Source organism: Panicum hallii, chromosome 3 (assembly GCF_002211085.1).
Source record: "Panicum hallii strain FIL2 chromosome 3, PHallii_v3.1, whole genome shotgun sequence".
Taxonomy (NCBI): Eukaryota; Viridiplantae; Streptophyta; class Magnoliopsida; order Poales; family Poaceae; genus Panicum; species Panicum hallii.
In genome coordinates this window covers 62420856-62437911 of record NC_038044.1, presented here as the reverse complement: position 1 = coordinate 62437911, position 17056 = coordinate 62420856, and the positions used below count along the sequence as shown (strand labels likewise).

The following is a 17056-nucleotide window of genomic DNA, read 5'->3' as shown; positions in this document are numbered from 1 at the left end:
AAGCTGTAACAATCCTTACTCGACCACTCCCAGCTCAAAAAAAGGAAAAAAAAACAATCCTCTACTCCAACGCCATACAGTCCATGACATTCTTCTCAGAGGAAAAAAACAAAAAAATCATGACATGGCTCAGAACTCAGAAGCAAAATCGAAATAATTCAAGGAAAGGCTATACAGGCGTGTACAGAAAGTCGTGTTGGAAAAGGCGTTTACAGAAGCAAAGCACCAGGATAGTGAGCATATGCATGCCAATGTGAAATGTTCATGGCAAATAGCAGCAATACTTCTTTAGAGGGTGTGTTTTTGGGGGTGATCTTCATTCTGTTTTTGGCTGCTCTTAGCCAGGGTGCTTCATGTGTGAAGCTTCTTTTGTACTCACTGTCTGTAAGCGCTGGTAACCCCCAGCCTGAAACACTTTCTATGCTTTCAATACAAAGCAGGCCGAAAAGGTCTGTGATCTAAAAAAAAATAGCAGCAGTACTAGGCTGAATATGAAGCTGTAAGCGTTAACTCAAGCTGCTTAGCCCGCTGTTTGTGCATACTTTCTGTTTCGGAGGAGTGATCCAGTGTTTCAGGAGATATGAGAAGACTCACAATGTATGATCAGGTGCTTTTCAGGTTTCAGATTTCAGTATTGGGTTAGCCTTCGGACCTCGGCTCAGAGGACACAGAAAACACTGCTGTCATCACTCCTCACCTGTGCGACGTCCTCAATGGCATCAGAAGTCCAACCAGCAACCAGGTGTAAAAACGCAAGAGTCTGGCTCAGACAACAGCCCTAAATTTCCTATCTGTATGCTCAAGTTCAACAATGAGTGAAAGCCTACACTGAGTCACTGAAATCGCTAGCACAAAATCATTGAATGAGAAGGTCTATGTGGATCCAGCTAAACCAGGTGGCTTATGCACTCCCTTTTCTTTAATTGAAGCCCTCGCCTTTTCAGCTTCATCCCACTTGCCTGCCTCAGCACTGATGTTTGACAGCAGCACATAATTTGAGGTCTTGTGAGGTTCCAATTCGAACAACTTCTCAGCAGCCAATTGTGCAAGCTCATCGTTTTTGTACAGCCGGCATGCTCCAAGCAAGGCACCCCACATGCCAGCGTTGGGTTTGATCTGCATTCCTTGCACGAGTTCAAATGCCTCGTTCAGCCTCCCAGCTCTTCCAAGCAGGTCCGCCATGCAAGCATAGTGCTCAGCCACAGGCTTCAGTGAGTACTCCTTTTCCATTGAGTTGAAAAACTTCAATCCTTCATCAATCAATCCAGCATGACTGCAAGCCGACAATATACCAACAAACGTGACCTCATCAGGTCTGATCTTCTTGGCTTCCATTTCTCGGAATACTGAGATTGCCTCAGTCCCATGACCGTTAGAAGCATAACCATCAATTAACGCATTCCATGAAACAATATCCTTGCCTACCATCTCATCAAAGATTTGTTTTGCTTCCAAAATCCTTCCACACTTTGCATATGTGGAAATCAAGGCATTTCCAGCAAATGAATCATTGATATGCCCACTCCTAACAAGAAGACTGTGGAATTGCCTCCCAACTTGCAAAGCAGCTAGGTTTGCACATGCGCTGAGACAGCTTGCATAGGTAGACCAGTCAGCCCTCGTCGTGTTCCTTCTCATGAGCATGAAATGGTGGAGTGCATCAACAAAAAGGCCATTCTGAACAAATCCAGAGATAACTGAATTCCAAGATACGGTATTTCTCCTATTCATCCTCCTGAAAATACCGACTGCCTTGCGCATTTGACCACCCTGAGCATAGCCAGCAATCATGGTGTTCCAAGAAACTGTATCCTTATTCGGCATTTGCTGGAACAACAACATGGCCTCTTCAAGCATTCCACACTGGACATAACCAGATATCATCGTATTCCAGCACACTGCGTCGCGCACCTCAATTCCATCAAAAATCTGACGAGCATCACCAATCATCTTGCTTTGTAAATAGCCATGCATCAGTGCAGTCTTCGCTGCGACACAGTTGAAAGGCATCTTGTCGAGAAGATCCTTTGCTTCTTGGAGTTTCCCAGCACGTGTTAATCCACTTATTATAGTTGTCCATGAGATTGAGTTCTTATCTGGCATCTCCTCGAACAGCTTACAGGCCTCCTTGATCCGAGCAAGCCTCACATACCCTTCTAGCATCACGTTCCAAGCCACAATGTTTCGCTCAGGCATTCTGTCAAACAGTTCTCTCGCATCACTGATACTCCCTGCCCGGCAATACCCATTGAGTAAGGTCACCCAAGAAATGACATTAGGTGATTCAATCCTTGCAAAGAAGGTAGAGGCCCCATCTAAATCCCCAGCTCGCACAAACCCCTCCAGCATCAAGTTCCAGGACACCTTGTCCTTCTCCACCATTTCGTCAAAGAATTGCACGGCGCGGACCATTTCTCCACTCTGAGTGAGACCCGCCAGCACCGAGTTCCAAGAAACCAGGTCCGGGGCCGGCATCTCCTTCAGCAGCTTCACCGCATCGTCGAACCTGCTGTTCTTGGCGTACCCGGAGATCATGGCGTTGTAGCACGCCGTGCACTTGCCGCCAGGCATGCGGTCGAGCACGTCTCGGGCCAGATCGAGCTCCCCCGCGCGCGCGTAGCAGGAGACCATGAGCGTCCAGGAGAAGTCGTCCCGGCCGGGCATCGCGTCGAACAGGCTCCGGGCGTCCGCGACGCGGCCGTGGTCCGAGCAAGCCGCGATCATCGCGTTCCATGAGACGGCGTTCCTGCTGGGCATCCCGTCGAAGAGGGCCCGGGCCTCGTCGATCCGCCCGTGGCGCGCCAGCGCGGAGAGCATGGCGTTGTAGGTGACGGTGTTGCGGCGGGGCATGGAGTCGAACAGGCGGCGCGCCGCCGCCAGCTGCCCCGACCGCGCGAGGCGGGTGAGCTCCTGGTTGCTCCGGAACACCGCGGGGGCCGCGGCCGCCGCCGTGGCCTTGGCGGCGCCCGCGGCGGCCATGAGGCGGGAGCGAGCGCTCGTTCGCGTCAGTCGTCGTCGGCGAGCGGGGGGCACCGATCGCCAGCACGCAGCTCTTTGCTCGGTTCGGCCACGGTCACTTTGGAAAGTGGATCTCGTGTTGTGCTCGGCCCACTTGGAAATTGCAGATCGCCTGGAAAATAGAATGGACTGGGCTTAATCTTGGGAGGCATGGGCGGTCTAGGAAAAGGTGGGAGGTTTTGCATTTTGGTCACTGTGTTTGAGGCTTATGCGGGAAGCAATGAGTGTGTTCAAATTTAACTCCGTGACCGTGAACACATGAAGGGAGGATTTGATTTAAAATGCCAGGGATCATGGAATCCTATCTTTTTCATGCTGACCCCCTTTCTGTCCAAAGTGAAGTTTGAATTGTGTCATCAAAATGCAGTGTAGAAATGGATTGAAAAGAGCTAGGCCGAATATCTTCTTGTTATCCAAAAGCCTAGCTGCCTAGCCATAAATGGATAGCGAAGCATGCAAACATGATAAAGTCATAGAGAGTGTTATTTTCCATGGGCTCTACAACAAATTAGTTTACATATGAGATGAAAATACTTCATTGTTCAAGTAAGTTGTTGGATTAATGAAACCAACATGCTCGTTGAGCTACTTAATTAATCAGATTTTGCTCTACTTGCGACTAGGATTTACTTCCATTTAGATCACCGTCAACGGTAGGTAAATCGCGCTAGTATGGATTTTTCTAAACACATGTGTTATTAATTGATACCACGTGCAATCAAATCCGGTGCAGCGTGGTAATTTTCTGAAAATGTTGGTCCTCGCGGCCGCGGAAGCAGGGGCAAAGGTGCTTTGCAAATTGCACTGCGCCGAAGTAGGTGTGTTTGTCCAAAGCAGCTGCGGACGCACCTCTTTGATCAGTGTTGAGCTTTTTTAACAGCAAAAGCCAGTTGCGGAAGTCCAACAAAGCCTTACTTTTATCATGGAGATTCATAAAGCTCCAAAAATACTTCACTATGAAGATTTTATTCCATCACGGTATAAAGAAAAGAAACATAGCCGCGGGGGGCTAAGCACGAAAAACACGCGCCTCTTTCTTTCAATTTTCGAATGCTACGATAACGAGACAGAGCGGCACGTCGTAATAATTGGGCGGCCCGGTCCCTCTCCGCCAACGTGGCCGCCGCGTACTCCCTGCTGCCGCCGCCGCCGCCGCTGCCGCTGCCACTGCCTCCTGCCGCAGCAGCCGCGAACCGAAGCATCAGCAGCAGCCAGGCAGCTGCCACCACCACCGCCAGCAGCGGCGCGCCCACTTGCCTCCCCCGGGCGCAAATTTTTATCCGGGCAACTCGCGGGGCGCTCGTGCCCGTGCCTCCCGCGCCGAACCCTAGCGCACCCACCAGATCCGGAGATCCCGCGGGGACGCGGGGGGCGCAGGCGGGACCCCGCACCCACTCACTAGCCGGCCCCGCCAATGGCGCCCCCTCCTTGGCGCTGATCCGATCCCGCCCCGCCGCCGACACAGCCCCCCCCCCCCCCCCCCCCCCCCCCCCGCCGCATGGATTCCGCCCGGAGCTGGCTCCAGAAGCTGCAGCCGCGGGACAAGGACAGGGACCGGGGCGGCAAGCCCGCGGCGTCGTCGCCCACCGGCGGCTCCGCGAGGATGGCCGGGGCCGGGGCGGGGGAGGAGGCGCTGTCCAGCGCCACCAAGCAGAAGGTGGCGGCGGCCAAGCAGTACATCGAGAACCACTACAAGGCGCAGATGAAGTCGCTCCAGGAGCGCAAGGAGAGGTCAGTCCACTCAGTCCAGTCCCCTTCCTGCCCTGCTCGCGGGTTCCGCGGCATGGGGATGTCAATGCGTGTCCCTGGGTGACTCGAGGGGTGTCGGTGCGGAGTTATCAGATCAGCGCGCGCGAATTTGTGCTCGATTTTGCTGGAACCGTGGATCTCTTAGATTTTTTTTGCCTTCGATCCTATGCCACTAGTGGTTTAAGCTGGCTGCATTGTTGCGGGAATGTACTGATATCATTTGCTCGATTTTGGTTGAATCCTTGAGCTCTTAGATTTTGTCTGTGATCACGTGCCAGTATCGGTTTAAGCTGTATGCATTGTTGTGGAAATTTACTCTTGTACTTGCCCATGAAGTACTCGCTTCTAGCTAGTGTCGACAATTGAGTGTTCATGCTTCTAGTGCATGTGCTTATTTTAGGATGCAGTTGTCTAATTTTGGATATGTTGGGCTAGATTGGTGCACCCATGGACAGATTTTGGAGGAAAGCTGAATCCTTAACACCTCTAACTTCTTTTGGTTTCGTGACTGTTTGTCTGCTTTGTTCTAAAATGCACAAGGCACCAAGTGCACAGAGCGCCATTGTTAGCTTAGGGGGCTAGCCTAGGTAAGCTATGTGTGATATAGAATTATTACTGTCTGTGAATTGAATTTTGGCGCGCTACAGCATGGTGGGCATATGTCATGAATAATGAATGCCTGTGGTGCTTTTAGGATCATGAAGAGTACAATGTGCATAGCATTAAATAAATTGCTGCTGTTTCTGTTGTGTGGTGGGAGCAAAATAGGGAGAGGATTTAAACAGCTGGGTCTTCAGTACAAATGTGGAAGGAGGTGAAGGGGCACGTCAGCTCCAGTTGTGTATCCTAGAACGCCAAATATCGCTTAATTCCATTGCTTTGTCTAATAGTAGATGTTGCAGTACTTGAAAAGTACTATCAAGTTTTAATAGTCATTTTGTCACATTGACTTCACTGTAAGTGCTGGCAAATCGATCTAGTTGTGTAGTGGTGCAACCTGGAGTCGGCCTCGAGCTTCTATTAATTGCCAAGTGTTACTATTTTTAGGTTGTCTATACCCTTTTTAAGGAAAGATGGGGTTATGTAGACCTACTAATCTTTCATCTGCTTGCAAAAGCTTACAAATTGTAAATCTTCCCTTATACTGCAAAAAGAGATTAAGCAACTAAGTTAGAAGTTATCATGCATGTATATTAATGGGGATAAATACAGATGGGAAATAATGAGCAATTGAGGATAAAATCCACCCATGGAGAAGGAAATTTTAACCAGCTGGTAGCTGTGGCTTGCCCAAATTCCGTTCAGTATGCCCTTTAGTCTGCATGGGCACTGCTAAGACATAGCTTTCATTTGGGTTATGGGAGTACAACACTACAACCTGAAGTCTCCTTCCGAACTTTGATATGAAATCAAGATGTCCCATCTTCAAATGACCTTAGCTCTGAATTCTTGTAGGGGCAACTTTTCTTGGGTAGTTGGGTGTTTACATTTCTCTTTTTGCCATATTTTATGCTTGGCTTATCATTTTCTATAGGAATGCCACAAGCCTTACTAAACTGATACAAATTGTTTTCAGATCATGCTTCTAGCATGACTTATATTGTTGAGTACCTGCTATGCCTTACTACCAATTTGACATCAACCTATATTTTAGGCGTTGGATGTTGGAGAGGAAGCTAGCAGATGCCGATGTATCTGAAGAGGAGCAAAACCATATCATGAAAGATTTAGAAAAAAAGGAGACAGAATACATGCGCCTACGAAGGCATAAAATGGGTGTTGATGATTTTGAATTGCTGACCATCATTGGGAGAGGTGCATTTGGGGAGGTAACAAATATTTTGACTTGTCATTTTTGTAATAAACATCAGTTTACTCAATATCTTGAGAGTTCTGAGTTAGTACATGCAGGAAATTTCTCCATTGCCTTAGAGACCATAATGTTTTCTGTGTTCACCTTCTGCTTACCTCCAGTTTATACTCCACACTGGTATTTTGCAGGTGAGACTTTGTAGAGAAAAGGCTACATCCAATGTGTATGCAATGAAAAAGCTAAAGAAGTCTGAAATGTTACGAAGAGGCCAGGTACTCTGTGATGTTAAGCCTAGTAACTATTCCTGGTTATCCAGCAGCTTTTCTTTTTCTAATGCGTTATTTTTAGGTTGAGCATGTGAGAGCTGAAAGGAACCTCCTTGCAGAGGTCGATAGTGCTTATATTGTTAAGCTCTACTGCTCATTTCAAGATGATGAGTTTCTGTACCTCATTATGGAGTACCTTCCTGGTGGTGACATGATGACTTTACTCATGCGCAAGGACACACTGACAGAGGATGAATCTAGGTTCTATGTTGCAGAGACAATATTAGCAATTGAATCCATTCACAAGCACAGCTATATTCATAGGTAATATTCAATAAGAAGAATCACTGTATAGCAAATCATGATTTGTTATTCAATTGTTGTTGTACCTTTCCAGGGATATCAAGCCTGACAATTTGTTGCTAGATCGATGTGGACACTTGAAGCTTTCAGATTTCGGCTTATGTAAACCTCTAGACAGCAGTAGCTTCCCAAATCTTAGTGACCTTGACTATGCAGCGGGGAAGAGCACCAATCCATCATCAGATGGTGATATGCAATCAAGTAACTCTACTGGCCCCAGGCGGACACAACAGGAACAACTAATGCATTGGCAGAAGAATAGACGGATGTTGGTAGGTGCTTAGCTATAGAAGCATTTTACTCCTGTCATTTCATGGTAGATACAGCAACACGAATTTCGGCTGCCACTTTAATCTGCTTGTCAGCACAAATTTTGTTCTTATGTATATGTATGTGCATAGCTTATAGCAGGCAAGCTTCAGACTAAGACCTTACAGTGACCTTTCTTACAGGACTTAGCTATAAAGAGCACTAGTACAACAACAATGAAGCCTGTTGGGATAGGCTAGTAGTTATAAAGAGCACTAATGAACTAATTCGGCTATAAGATGTCAAATTCTAGGCATACTGACTATATTATATATGTGAAGCATGATTGTATTAGGGAAAGGTGAAAAAATTCAAGATGTTATTGTCTTCAAAAATTTGAGCAGGTTGCATAGAGACATGGAGAAATTGAAATCCCCCCAAAGATGAAATTTATTCGCCAGTAAATTACATATGGAATGACTCGGAGTGGTCATTTGCTTAAAGCTCATGCTTGGTTCTGTTTTATATTCTCGACTCTCTGTACTTATATACATGATTTTATGCAATTCACAGGCTTACTCTACTGTTGGTACGCCTGATTACATTGCACCTGAGGTACTTTTGAAGAAAGGATATGGGATGGAATGTGACTGGTTAGTTTTGATTTGAATTTGTGCATTGGCTTCCAATGGTGTCCATTCTTCTTACATGAACTTTCCGTAGGTGGTCACTTGGCGCCATAATGTATGAAATGCTAGTGGGATATCCTCCATTTTATTCTGAAGATCCAATGTCAACATGCAGGAAGGTAAGATTATGTGCTGTTTCTATGCCAATTATTTAAGTGTTGCATAGTGCTAAGTCATGTCCTTGCGAAATTGTGCTTTTGCTTTTGAGTTCTTCTTGGACACTGCATGAATGCAATTTTGCAGATAGTGAATTGGAGAAGTCATCTAAAATTCCCTGAAGAGGCCAGACTTTCACCAGAAGCTAAAGATCTCATCGGCAAGTTATTGTGCAATGTGGATCAGAGACTTGGCACAAAAGGTGCACATGAGATAAAGGTGAGCAATATTCAGATGATTTGTTGTTCTACATACTTTTGAATATTTCGCAGTCGATGGCAGTATGGCATAATGTGTTCATGCAGGCACATCCATGGTTTGGAAGTGTTGAGTGGGAGAAACTGTATCAAATGGAAGCAGCTTTCATTCCTGAGGTTAATGATGAATTGGACACACAAAACTTTGAAAAATTTGAAGAGGTGAGGTTCTATTCCTCTATTGTGTTCTGTCTGACACTGCAAAAGGTAAATCATTGAGCAATCCACAGAACGAAATGGCCTGGAAGTTTGCACATTTCCTTCTATCCTGAGCTATTCTTTATTTTGTACAGTTGAGCCTAATATAATTGCAATAGATCTTGTTCTGCATTCTGCTCGCTTAGATGATATTGTGGAGACAATGTACCGCATGACAGTGAAAAGTGGCAGCTAGGATGGCGTATAAAATATTTAGTTCTTGACCCCTTTTGTAGTCTTGTATCCAGTGGCTGTTGAGTACTTGCATTTATGCATTTGATATTTTTACAGACTGCTCCTCCAATGCAAACTTCATCAAAGGCGGGTCCCTGGAGAAAGGTAATGTTTTCAAGATTCTCGGAATACATTTCCTTATATTGTCAATCTTTCACGAAGACTACAACCTTTAGTTTTTTTTTCCTGGCCAAAGTAAAAAAAGCAATACGTTAAGGAACTGGGCAGTTCGATGTCAAGATTTTTTCCCCACTTTTGAGGCGATATCAAGATTTCAGTCTTAGGATTTTGCTTTCAAAGTCTGAAATAAATTGTTTTCATACTTTTTTTATATCACGAGAATCACAACTGCACCTAAAATTAAATGCTGGAGCCTTGCATCTTTGGAGTTTGGATATGGTGACTGATTGATTGTTCCTTTGTGCAGATGCTTTCTTCCAAGGATGTGAACTTTGTTGGATATACCTACAAGAACTTTGAAATAGTGAATGATCCTGAACTTCCAGGAATTGGTTGGAAATAGTTCCTATCTTTGCACCTTCACTTTGTTTTCCCAAGTTTGGGTGATATTTTTGCATTGCACATCCTTTTGAACTATTTTCTTTCTGACATTGCAGCTGAGCTAAAGAAAAAGAACAACAAGCCAAAGCGACCAACCATCAAATCATTATTTGGTAACTATCCTTAACACTCTCTTGAGTTTCTGTGGATATTTTTTTTCATAGCATTTACACTGCATTCACGAGTATCTGTGCAGAGACTGCTGATAGTGAAGACCAGACTTCTGAAGGCAGTTTCTTGAACATATTACCCACACAATTGGAGTTGCCGGAGAGCCTCGAGCCCTCACCTCACTCCAGCATATCTTCCGAGGATTCCCAAGCACGGCATAGGTAGCAGGTGCATGGTTTTTTTTTTGGCACCTGTCAGCTGTAAGCTGAGCCTGAGAAAAGCAAGACTCAAGAGGAACCTTGCACACGGTGATGGATGGCAATCTGCAAAATCAAGTTTGCCCTTGAACAGATTGTTCATCCTGTACATTGTTACTGTTTTTTAAGTTCCTTTGCCAACAACCCGAGCAGGTTGCTTGTCATAGAGAGGGAGGTATTTGTTCTCTCCTGTAAATTCTTGGATTCTGTGCGTTGCTGAGATTCATTCTTTCATGGGAGCATGCCATGGGGTGTGCTACCGTTTTCTTTTTTCTCAAGCGCGGAAATCTGCATTTCTACATCATTGCTGTAAGATTTATGACAATGTAAAGAAACTGTGAGTGATATACAAGCAAGTTGTATTGCAAATGAGAAAAATCTGTAAGGCTCCATTTGGATGTTGATATTGGAGGATGTGGCATAGAATTGGGTTCAATACCAAATCAGTCATGGTATTGAAATGGACCACAGTTTCAATTCTGTTGTTTGGATGACCTGAAATTGGCTTTTGGAATCTTAGGAAGCAGCTCAATTCAATTCTTGTTTGGATGACAAAAGCCTGGAACCGTGGTTCAATAACAGAATTGCTACTTCATCTTCTCTAGAGTTAATTGTTTTCTTTGATCTAGTGCTAGTTTTGGGGGAAAAAATTTCCGTATGTATGCCAATTAATTTTGTTAGCATTTGTGATCAGAGTGTAGTTTGAACAAATGTGAGACCATGTGCAAGAACTTTGTTATAAATGTATTCCTTTATGATTTATAGATTCCGGATCACCAGCGCTATAGTGATTCTACTTGACTGACTGCCTTCCCTTGCGGACGAAGAAAAGATTAGCCGTTTGTAGTGGTGGTTTACTCATTTTGAAAGTGCAGAGTGGAGGATAACATCGGCCCGGCGCCACCGACGAATGGACGAAGACGGCAGCTGTTCGTCGACCAGCGGCGATCTTCCCCTTCTCCCAGGTACGCGCTACGCCGCCACCCTCCTCCGAACCCTAGGTAGGCGGGGCTCACCGCTCTTCGCTTACAACCCTCCTCCTAACCCCACGGGAAGTTGTTTGAACCTAGCTCGTTGTTCGTAGGAGATGGGAATCACGCCAAATAGTAGCCGTATCTTCGATGCTTTGGAGAAATTTTGGGTGGGGAATTAGACAGGATACTCCGTGCAGATTTTGTTCATCACATGTTAAGCTTAGGAAGAGTTCAGTTGTAAATCACGTAAATTGCTTGCAGCTCACAACCCTTGAATGTTCCACTGAAGCACTTACCATAATAGGTTGGACCATGTCCATTAATGCTCCCAAGACCATAATAGGTTGGACCATGTCCATTAATGCTCCCAAGACATTAAAGTCTTGCAGCACATGAATATCTTCGCTATGGTGAGGATAGCACGCCTACAGTCATCATAATTCGTAGTTTTGAATTTGCAACAACATGCAGGTGTACTCTTAGTAGAGACCAATGTTCTAAATCTCCGGCTAAGAGCTTTAGCGGTTCAGTTTTTGAACAGCTACAACCAGCTATAGCTGGCTATAGCGGCAGCTAAGACTTTTAGCGGTTTTGTATAGAATAGAGTAAAAATTTTGATATAAATGATAAGCTAATCAGCTAATCAACCATGCAGCCTTGCCATATAGGTAACATAAAGTTTAAGTTCATACAAGACTAAATATCAAGCTTTAAGATCACAACTTCAGTACTTCACAGATTAAAAAATAATACAATACAGCTGATACAATTCTCAACATCTACTCATCAGTCATCACTCTCAGATTTTCAGTGCGCAGGCTTCTTTAGCGGCCGCTATTTCATGGCCCATTTAGCGGAAATCTCCAGCTAAGCTCAGCTATTAGCGCATTTCAAATCTTAGCGTTAAAAGTCTATTCTCCTAGCTGTGCTGCTTCCAAACAGCTAAATCCGGCTATAGCGGCAGCTATAGCCGGAGATTTAAAACATTGGTAGAGACTGAACAGGATGGATCCAAAAGAGGAGAACCATTACCATCGGAAGGTTAAAAATTTGTGATCAGATTTAGCCAATTCTAACGGATTTGATGGCTCCTGTTTACACTTATTCTTTTTTTTTACTCTGCATGCAGTCAACCATATTTGTGGAGGGTGTGAAGCAAGTTTTTGTTGAGAGAGAGACAGGAGATGGTGTGAATCTGAATAAGGGCAAATATGAAATTCATTCATGCACATTTGATGTCCTCATAGACAAAAGGGAGGGACTGAAGCTGGATAGCTTTGATCACCTAAGAAACTTTCGACATGACAATGCTGTGCCACTTTTGGACCTCTACATTCAAGGCAAAAAGATTGGCCGCGTTGTGATCCCAAAAGTCCAATCATCGTTTCAGTTCTGGTTTGACAATGGAGGAAAAACAAAGTTATTTGATGAAAGGGGGCACATGACTCCTATTTTCAAGAAGCTGATAATGTAAGCCATTTTCTTGCATCATGCATGTATTTGGTTTCTGTGCATTACATTTTCTTGAAAACTTAGATTTGCTTGTGTCATGTTTCAGAAGATGATAATGTGAATTGTGAACATTCTCCTTGCATCATGGAAATATTTGATTTCTATGCATTACATTTTCCTGAAAACTTATATTTGCTCATGTGTTTATATGCAGTGAGTATTGTGATCTGGTAGAGAGCTTGTTCAAACAGAAATTGATTCGTGAGAAATTCGACATAGACAAATTATGTTTGTGAATGTCTTTGATGAGGTGCCCACATTATGTGTCTTACTGACTGAAGGTATAACTTATTGGAAATACACATTTTTTTGAAAGAGTTATAATTTGCTGTAGACAGTAATCAGGAAAAAAAAAACTTAACGAAGCATATTTCTCCACACTTTTTGTTTTGTTGCAGTTACAAAGGTTCCATACGAGGGTGTAGTTCAACGCAAGCTTACTTGGGATTGCCCCCGTAAGTTCATATCATGGTGTGAGGATCAGTGCCATGTGACAAGGGATAATCTGACAGAAAGATTTTGTGCATTTCTTGGAGAAAGCAATTGTGATGTGGAAAAGCTGAGGAGATATCCACATAATTAGGATGATGCTATCAAAGGGGAATATCTCATGTCCCTAGTGGCTTCTGACCACAGTAACATGTGGCTTCTGCTGAGAGGTTCAGACCTGACTTGGCCTTTTGCTGAGAATTCGCCTCAGAGATCCTGTAATATACCAGAACTGCTGCAGTCAATTCTTGCTTGGGAAGCACACAGAGGAAGAAAGTATAACATCTTGGACTTCTTTAGCTGTATCATTCTTCTAAGGAATCTGTCGGTACATACGGATCGAATATGGTACCTCCTACTAGGGTGTTCAGCCCCTTAGCGTGTCACTGCCGCCTCACAGGTAAGGGCGCGATGGTGTCCGGTTCCGGCGTGTGCGCCAAGTGCATCATGGTGGACGCGTGCCACCACATGCTCGGCCGCCTATCCTCCATCGTTGTCAAGGGGCTGCTCAACGACTAGAAGGTCATAGAAGTCCGCTGTGAGACGACCTGCCTCTCCGCGAGCCCTGTCTGTTAGTAAGCTGTCTGGCAGAGCCTCCAACCAGATGAGCGTAAGGCTATCCGTGTCCTCACCTTAGTCCTTTCGGTGACAGGGCATACGGCCGGGACCTGACAGCTGGGATCATGGTCTCCGGACCTCCCTTCCGTGCACACGTAGGTCCGGTGCCACCACGTGCCCACGAGGACAGGGTGCTCGGGAATGACCTCCACATGCCCGGACCCCCCAGGGGGTCCGGCGCCGCCACGTGTGGGAGCTAGACCCCTCTGGGGCCTGTCTATCTGGACTGGCCTCGGGGGCCCGGACCTCCCTTTCCCCTAGGAAGGGGTCCGGTGCCACCACGTGTCGCCTCAAGCTGCCAGGGAGGTGGCTACTGGGCCAACCCTGCCACGTGCCCGTGGCAGAAGACCTCCCGTGGGGTGTCAGCCCAACTACCGCATTAAATGCGGGTAGGTGGGCTGTGCGTGCCCAAGTCAAAGTATGGCCTGCTCACTGACACACGGGGCAGGTATGCTGACACCACGGTAAGCCCGCATGTTTCCAAGGTGGCGCGTCGTATCATCGTGTACTGTGTGCAAGTGGCGTACAGTCTACTCACGGCACCGCGCGCGTGGGTAATGATGGTCTTGCAGGAGAGCCGAGACGTGTGCTGCCACAGTGCGCGCGGAGGCGACGGCGTAGCGGGTCAGCGCAGCTCCTACGCCTGTCAGAGGGTTCTAGCCCAACAGTGACAGCACGTCTTCCACTGTGCGTAACACTAACAGCAGGCACTGTGCCGGTAAGGCAGCACAAGACCATATCCTGGCTGTAGATACGCATATCAACTTCCCGATTGAGAGGACTACAGAGAGGAGCTGGAGAGAAAGATCTCCATATCTCTCATATAACAGGCTCCTGTTGGTCGGACCCACCTGTCGGGGCCCCGCACAGTGTAAGCACTCCCCTTGGTCTATAAAAGGAAGAGTGCACCCGTTAAAACACATGTTTTTTCCGGACTCTCACAAGGTCTAGACCCACAAGTTGTCCACAAGCGCACTCAAGCAATACAACACTCAAGTGGACGTAGGGTATTACGCTCCGGCAGCCCGAACCACTCTAAATTCTCGCGTCTTTCCCATGTTCATCCACCCTTTGATTAAGCGCTCCTAGATTTCCCCCAAACTCTTCCTAAACTAGGATTAGGCGGGTGCGTTCCGCCACCCGGCTGGAGATTTCCTCCGACAAAACTGCTACAAACACCGCGAGGATCTACCCCCAGGACATTAAGATAACTAACATAACACAAGTTCCGCTTTTCCATAGATGTATAACAGCACTAACATCTTCTTTTATAGGATGTATTCATCGATTGCAGGGCTTTAATTGCACATTTTGAGGTCCGGACACCGGATTTTTGGATAAGAGTATATGAGAAACTAGGTAAACTAACTACCAAACCCTTCGGTTGTAAGCTTTGCATTTACATTTTCTGACTGCCGTCTTTAACTGGCAGGCTGGCCGTAAACATCTAACTTTCTCTAGCCATGTGCCCCTCATGGCTTGATATGTGAGTACCACATTATTCCCTTCCCTATTTGTGCATGCTTACCGCATTATTCCCTTCCCTATTTTGTGCATGCTTCCTTCTTAAGCACACTCTTAGTATTCATTGTTCTGGAACAATATGTGTGCTTTCATGTTCTTCGAGATGGAACTGATGCACTGGAAATAGCAGTGTCCAACCATGTATAGGGAATTAGGGATAGGATGGAACCCAGAGGGCACATCTTGCAAAACAGGACATGGGGAAAACAAGTAAAGATGAAGTAGCAAATCTAGTCAGCATGCTTGCAATGGGAAGGATTCATTTAGGCAGTTGAATACAATTTTAAGATGCCTGGTAGTTTTTTCCTTAAAATGTTGCATAGTGCCAAGTGTATGCTGTCAAATCCCAAAATCATGCATGCAATTTATATCCTAACTTTGATGCTCTCGGACCACCCGCTACATCTGCCTGGCCTCATCTTCTTCCTTTTCTTCCCCGTGGAGCCGCCTGCGCCATAGATCGCACCCACCCCGAGCCAGAGACAGAGCGGGAGCACCGACCTTCACAATCCAAGATCCTTACTTGACCCTTATATATTTGGTTCTTAGTTAAAAATTGTATAAATTGAAGCCTGATCCTACTAAAGCCCGGCTCTTAAATTATATTAAGCTAAATTTTAAGATCCTTTGGCACCACCACCACCCCTAGTGGTGGGGGCAGTGCATGCCCTCCCGACTGCCACAAGATAGTCACCGGGATGCATGTATAGAGATGATGGAACTTCGAGCTTTGCAAGCACTTCCGTTCTCATCAGATACTATCAAACTAACGAAGCTCAAGCCAAGACAATAAAATTACTGGCAACTCCCATGGGCACCGTATCTTTCCATGAACAACATCATAGAAGGCAAAACACACAGCAATCTTTTCCATTGCTTAGCGGAATACCAGAGCCAGGATAAGGAAAAGAGTAGAATCGATGACACTCACTCCTACCCTGGTTCAAGAAAGGAACGGATATACAAGAGGGTATTTCCTTAGACGCTTTGCCCACTCCCATGAATGCCGGTCACCTTGATCAGTCCTCCGGTGCAGGGTCAGCTGGTAACATCCTTGGCGGTGCTCTCTGTTGTTTGGCGAGAATCTAGCAATCAACAGAAAGAAGCATCCTGATCCCTTCAGTCACCTTGGCCGGAAACTCAGGTTTGTAGGTGTCTGGGTGCATCCTGCCTGGCCATGCGCAGGCTGGCCACCTGCTGGCAGAGAAGCATAACCAGCTGCCGCGGCGGATATCCTGGTGCTACTGGTGCCCACTGAGGACAGCCTTGTTGGGGGCCCATTGGTAGCTGGCCATAGTCCCCTGGTCCAGAAGGGTAGCTTGATGACACTCGCAACCTATTTCTTAAGACTAAATAAAGCCACAATTTCTTTCTGACAGCAGCATGCTTAAGTCATCCATTTCCGCCTTTTCTTTGCCATTGCCTCCCGAGCAACCCCTCGTCTCCTTCCTAAGTAAATAAAAATAGTAAGTAATTCAGAAAACTGCATACTTATTATCAATACATAAACCGTGTGTGCCTGTTGAAAGTCTGTATCTTGGGGAATCAAATCAATTTCTTTTGCAATATCCATCTTTCTCTTGGCATAATCGAAAAAGTACTTCGGTTTTGATGAATTCTGAAGATAAAATTTAGCCACCGCTTTAGCAAAATAAAGCCAATTTCCAGAGCATTAAAAGCTATAATCAACTAGTAAAAATCTTATAGCTACAATACAATTGCTTGCTATTGAAATCAATCAACTCACAATTTTTACAACAGCCTCTCTGATCAACTGGCGAGCTTTATCATCTGGAGTCTGCATAGACAGATGTACCATCAGCGTAAAAATGTATTTCCAGTATAGCACAGATCCATTTTTTTAAAAAAAAAGAGTATCGCAAGGATCCCATGCAGACCAGCTTACCATTTTGTCAATGCCAGCCACATGGGCATCATACTGGAGAAAGGAACAAACAAAATAAGTATCTAGATGAACAGGTAATGAAAAAAAGATCCACCAAAGAGTTAGGGAAAAG

The 17056-nt window shown here is 45.6% G+C and overlaps 2 protein-coding genes and 1 pseudogene across 2 annotated transcripts; 2 read left to right on the top strand and 1 right to left on the bottom strand.

Moving 5' to 3' along the window:
- Positions 1 to 107: 107 nt before the first annotated feature.
- Positions 108 to 3163, bottom strand: LOC112884479 (pentatricopeptide repeat-containing protein At4g02750-like). The gene has a single exon (XM_025949874.1). The coding sequence runs from the start codon at positions 2977 to 2979 to the stop codon at positions 874 to 876; it is 2106 nt and encodes a 701-aa protein (XP_025805659.1). The 5' UTR covers positions 2980 to 3163; the 3' UTR covers positions 108 to 873.
- Positions 3164 to 4508: 1345 nt separating this feature from the next.
- Positions 4509 to 10327, top strand: LOC112883837 (serine/threonine-protein kinase 38-like). Its single transcript, XM_025949082.1, has 13 exons — positions 4509 to 4749; positions 6422 to 6596; positions 6769 to 6852; positions 6929 to 7170; positions 7244 to 7481; positions 8032 to 8111; positions 8182 to 8266; positions 8391 to 8522; positions 8609 to 8722; positions 9050 to 9097; positions 9420 to 9504; positions 9610 to 9666; positions 9750 to 10327. The coding sequence occupies exons 1-13, from the start codon at positions 4517 to 4519 to the stop codon at positions 9887 to 9889; spliced, it is 1713 nt and encodes a 570-aa protein (XP_025804867.1). The 5' UTR covers positions 4509 to 4516; the 3' UTR covers positions 9890 to 10327.
- A 480-nt stretch (positions 10328 to 10807) lies between these two features.
- LOC112885631 lies at positions 10808 to 13275 on the top strand (annotated as a pseudogene).
- The last annotated feature ends 3781 nt before the right edge of the window (positions 13276 to 17056 follow it).

Bases quoted from the DNA above. Each gene is read 5' to 3' on its own strand.
- LOC112884479 (XM_025949874.1), bottom strand. From the start codon at position 2,979: ATGGCCGCCGCGGGCGCCGCCAAGGCCACGGCGGCGGCCGCGGCCCCC.
- LOC112883837 (XM_025949082.1), top strand. From the start codon at position 4,517: ATGGATTCCGCCCGGAGCTGGCTCCAGAAGCTGCAGCCGCGGGACAAG. The intron at 4,750-6,421 runs GTCAGTCCACTC...CCTATATTTTAG, and splicing joins CTCCAGGAGCGCAAGGAGAG to GCGTTGGATGTTGGAGAGGA. The intron at 8,112-8,181 runs GTTAGTTTTGAT...AACTTTCCGTAG, and splicing joins TATGGGATGGAATGTGACTG to GTGGTCACTTGGCGCCATAA.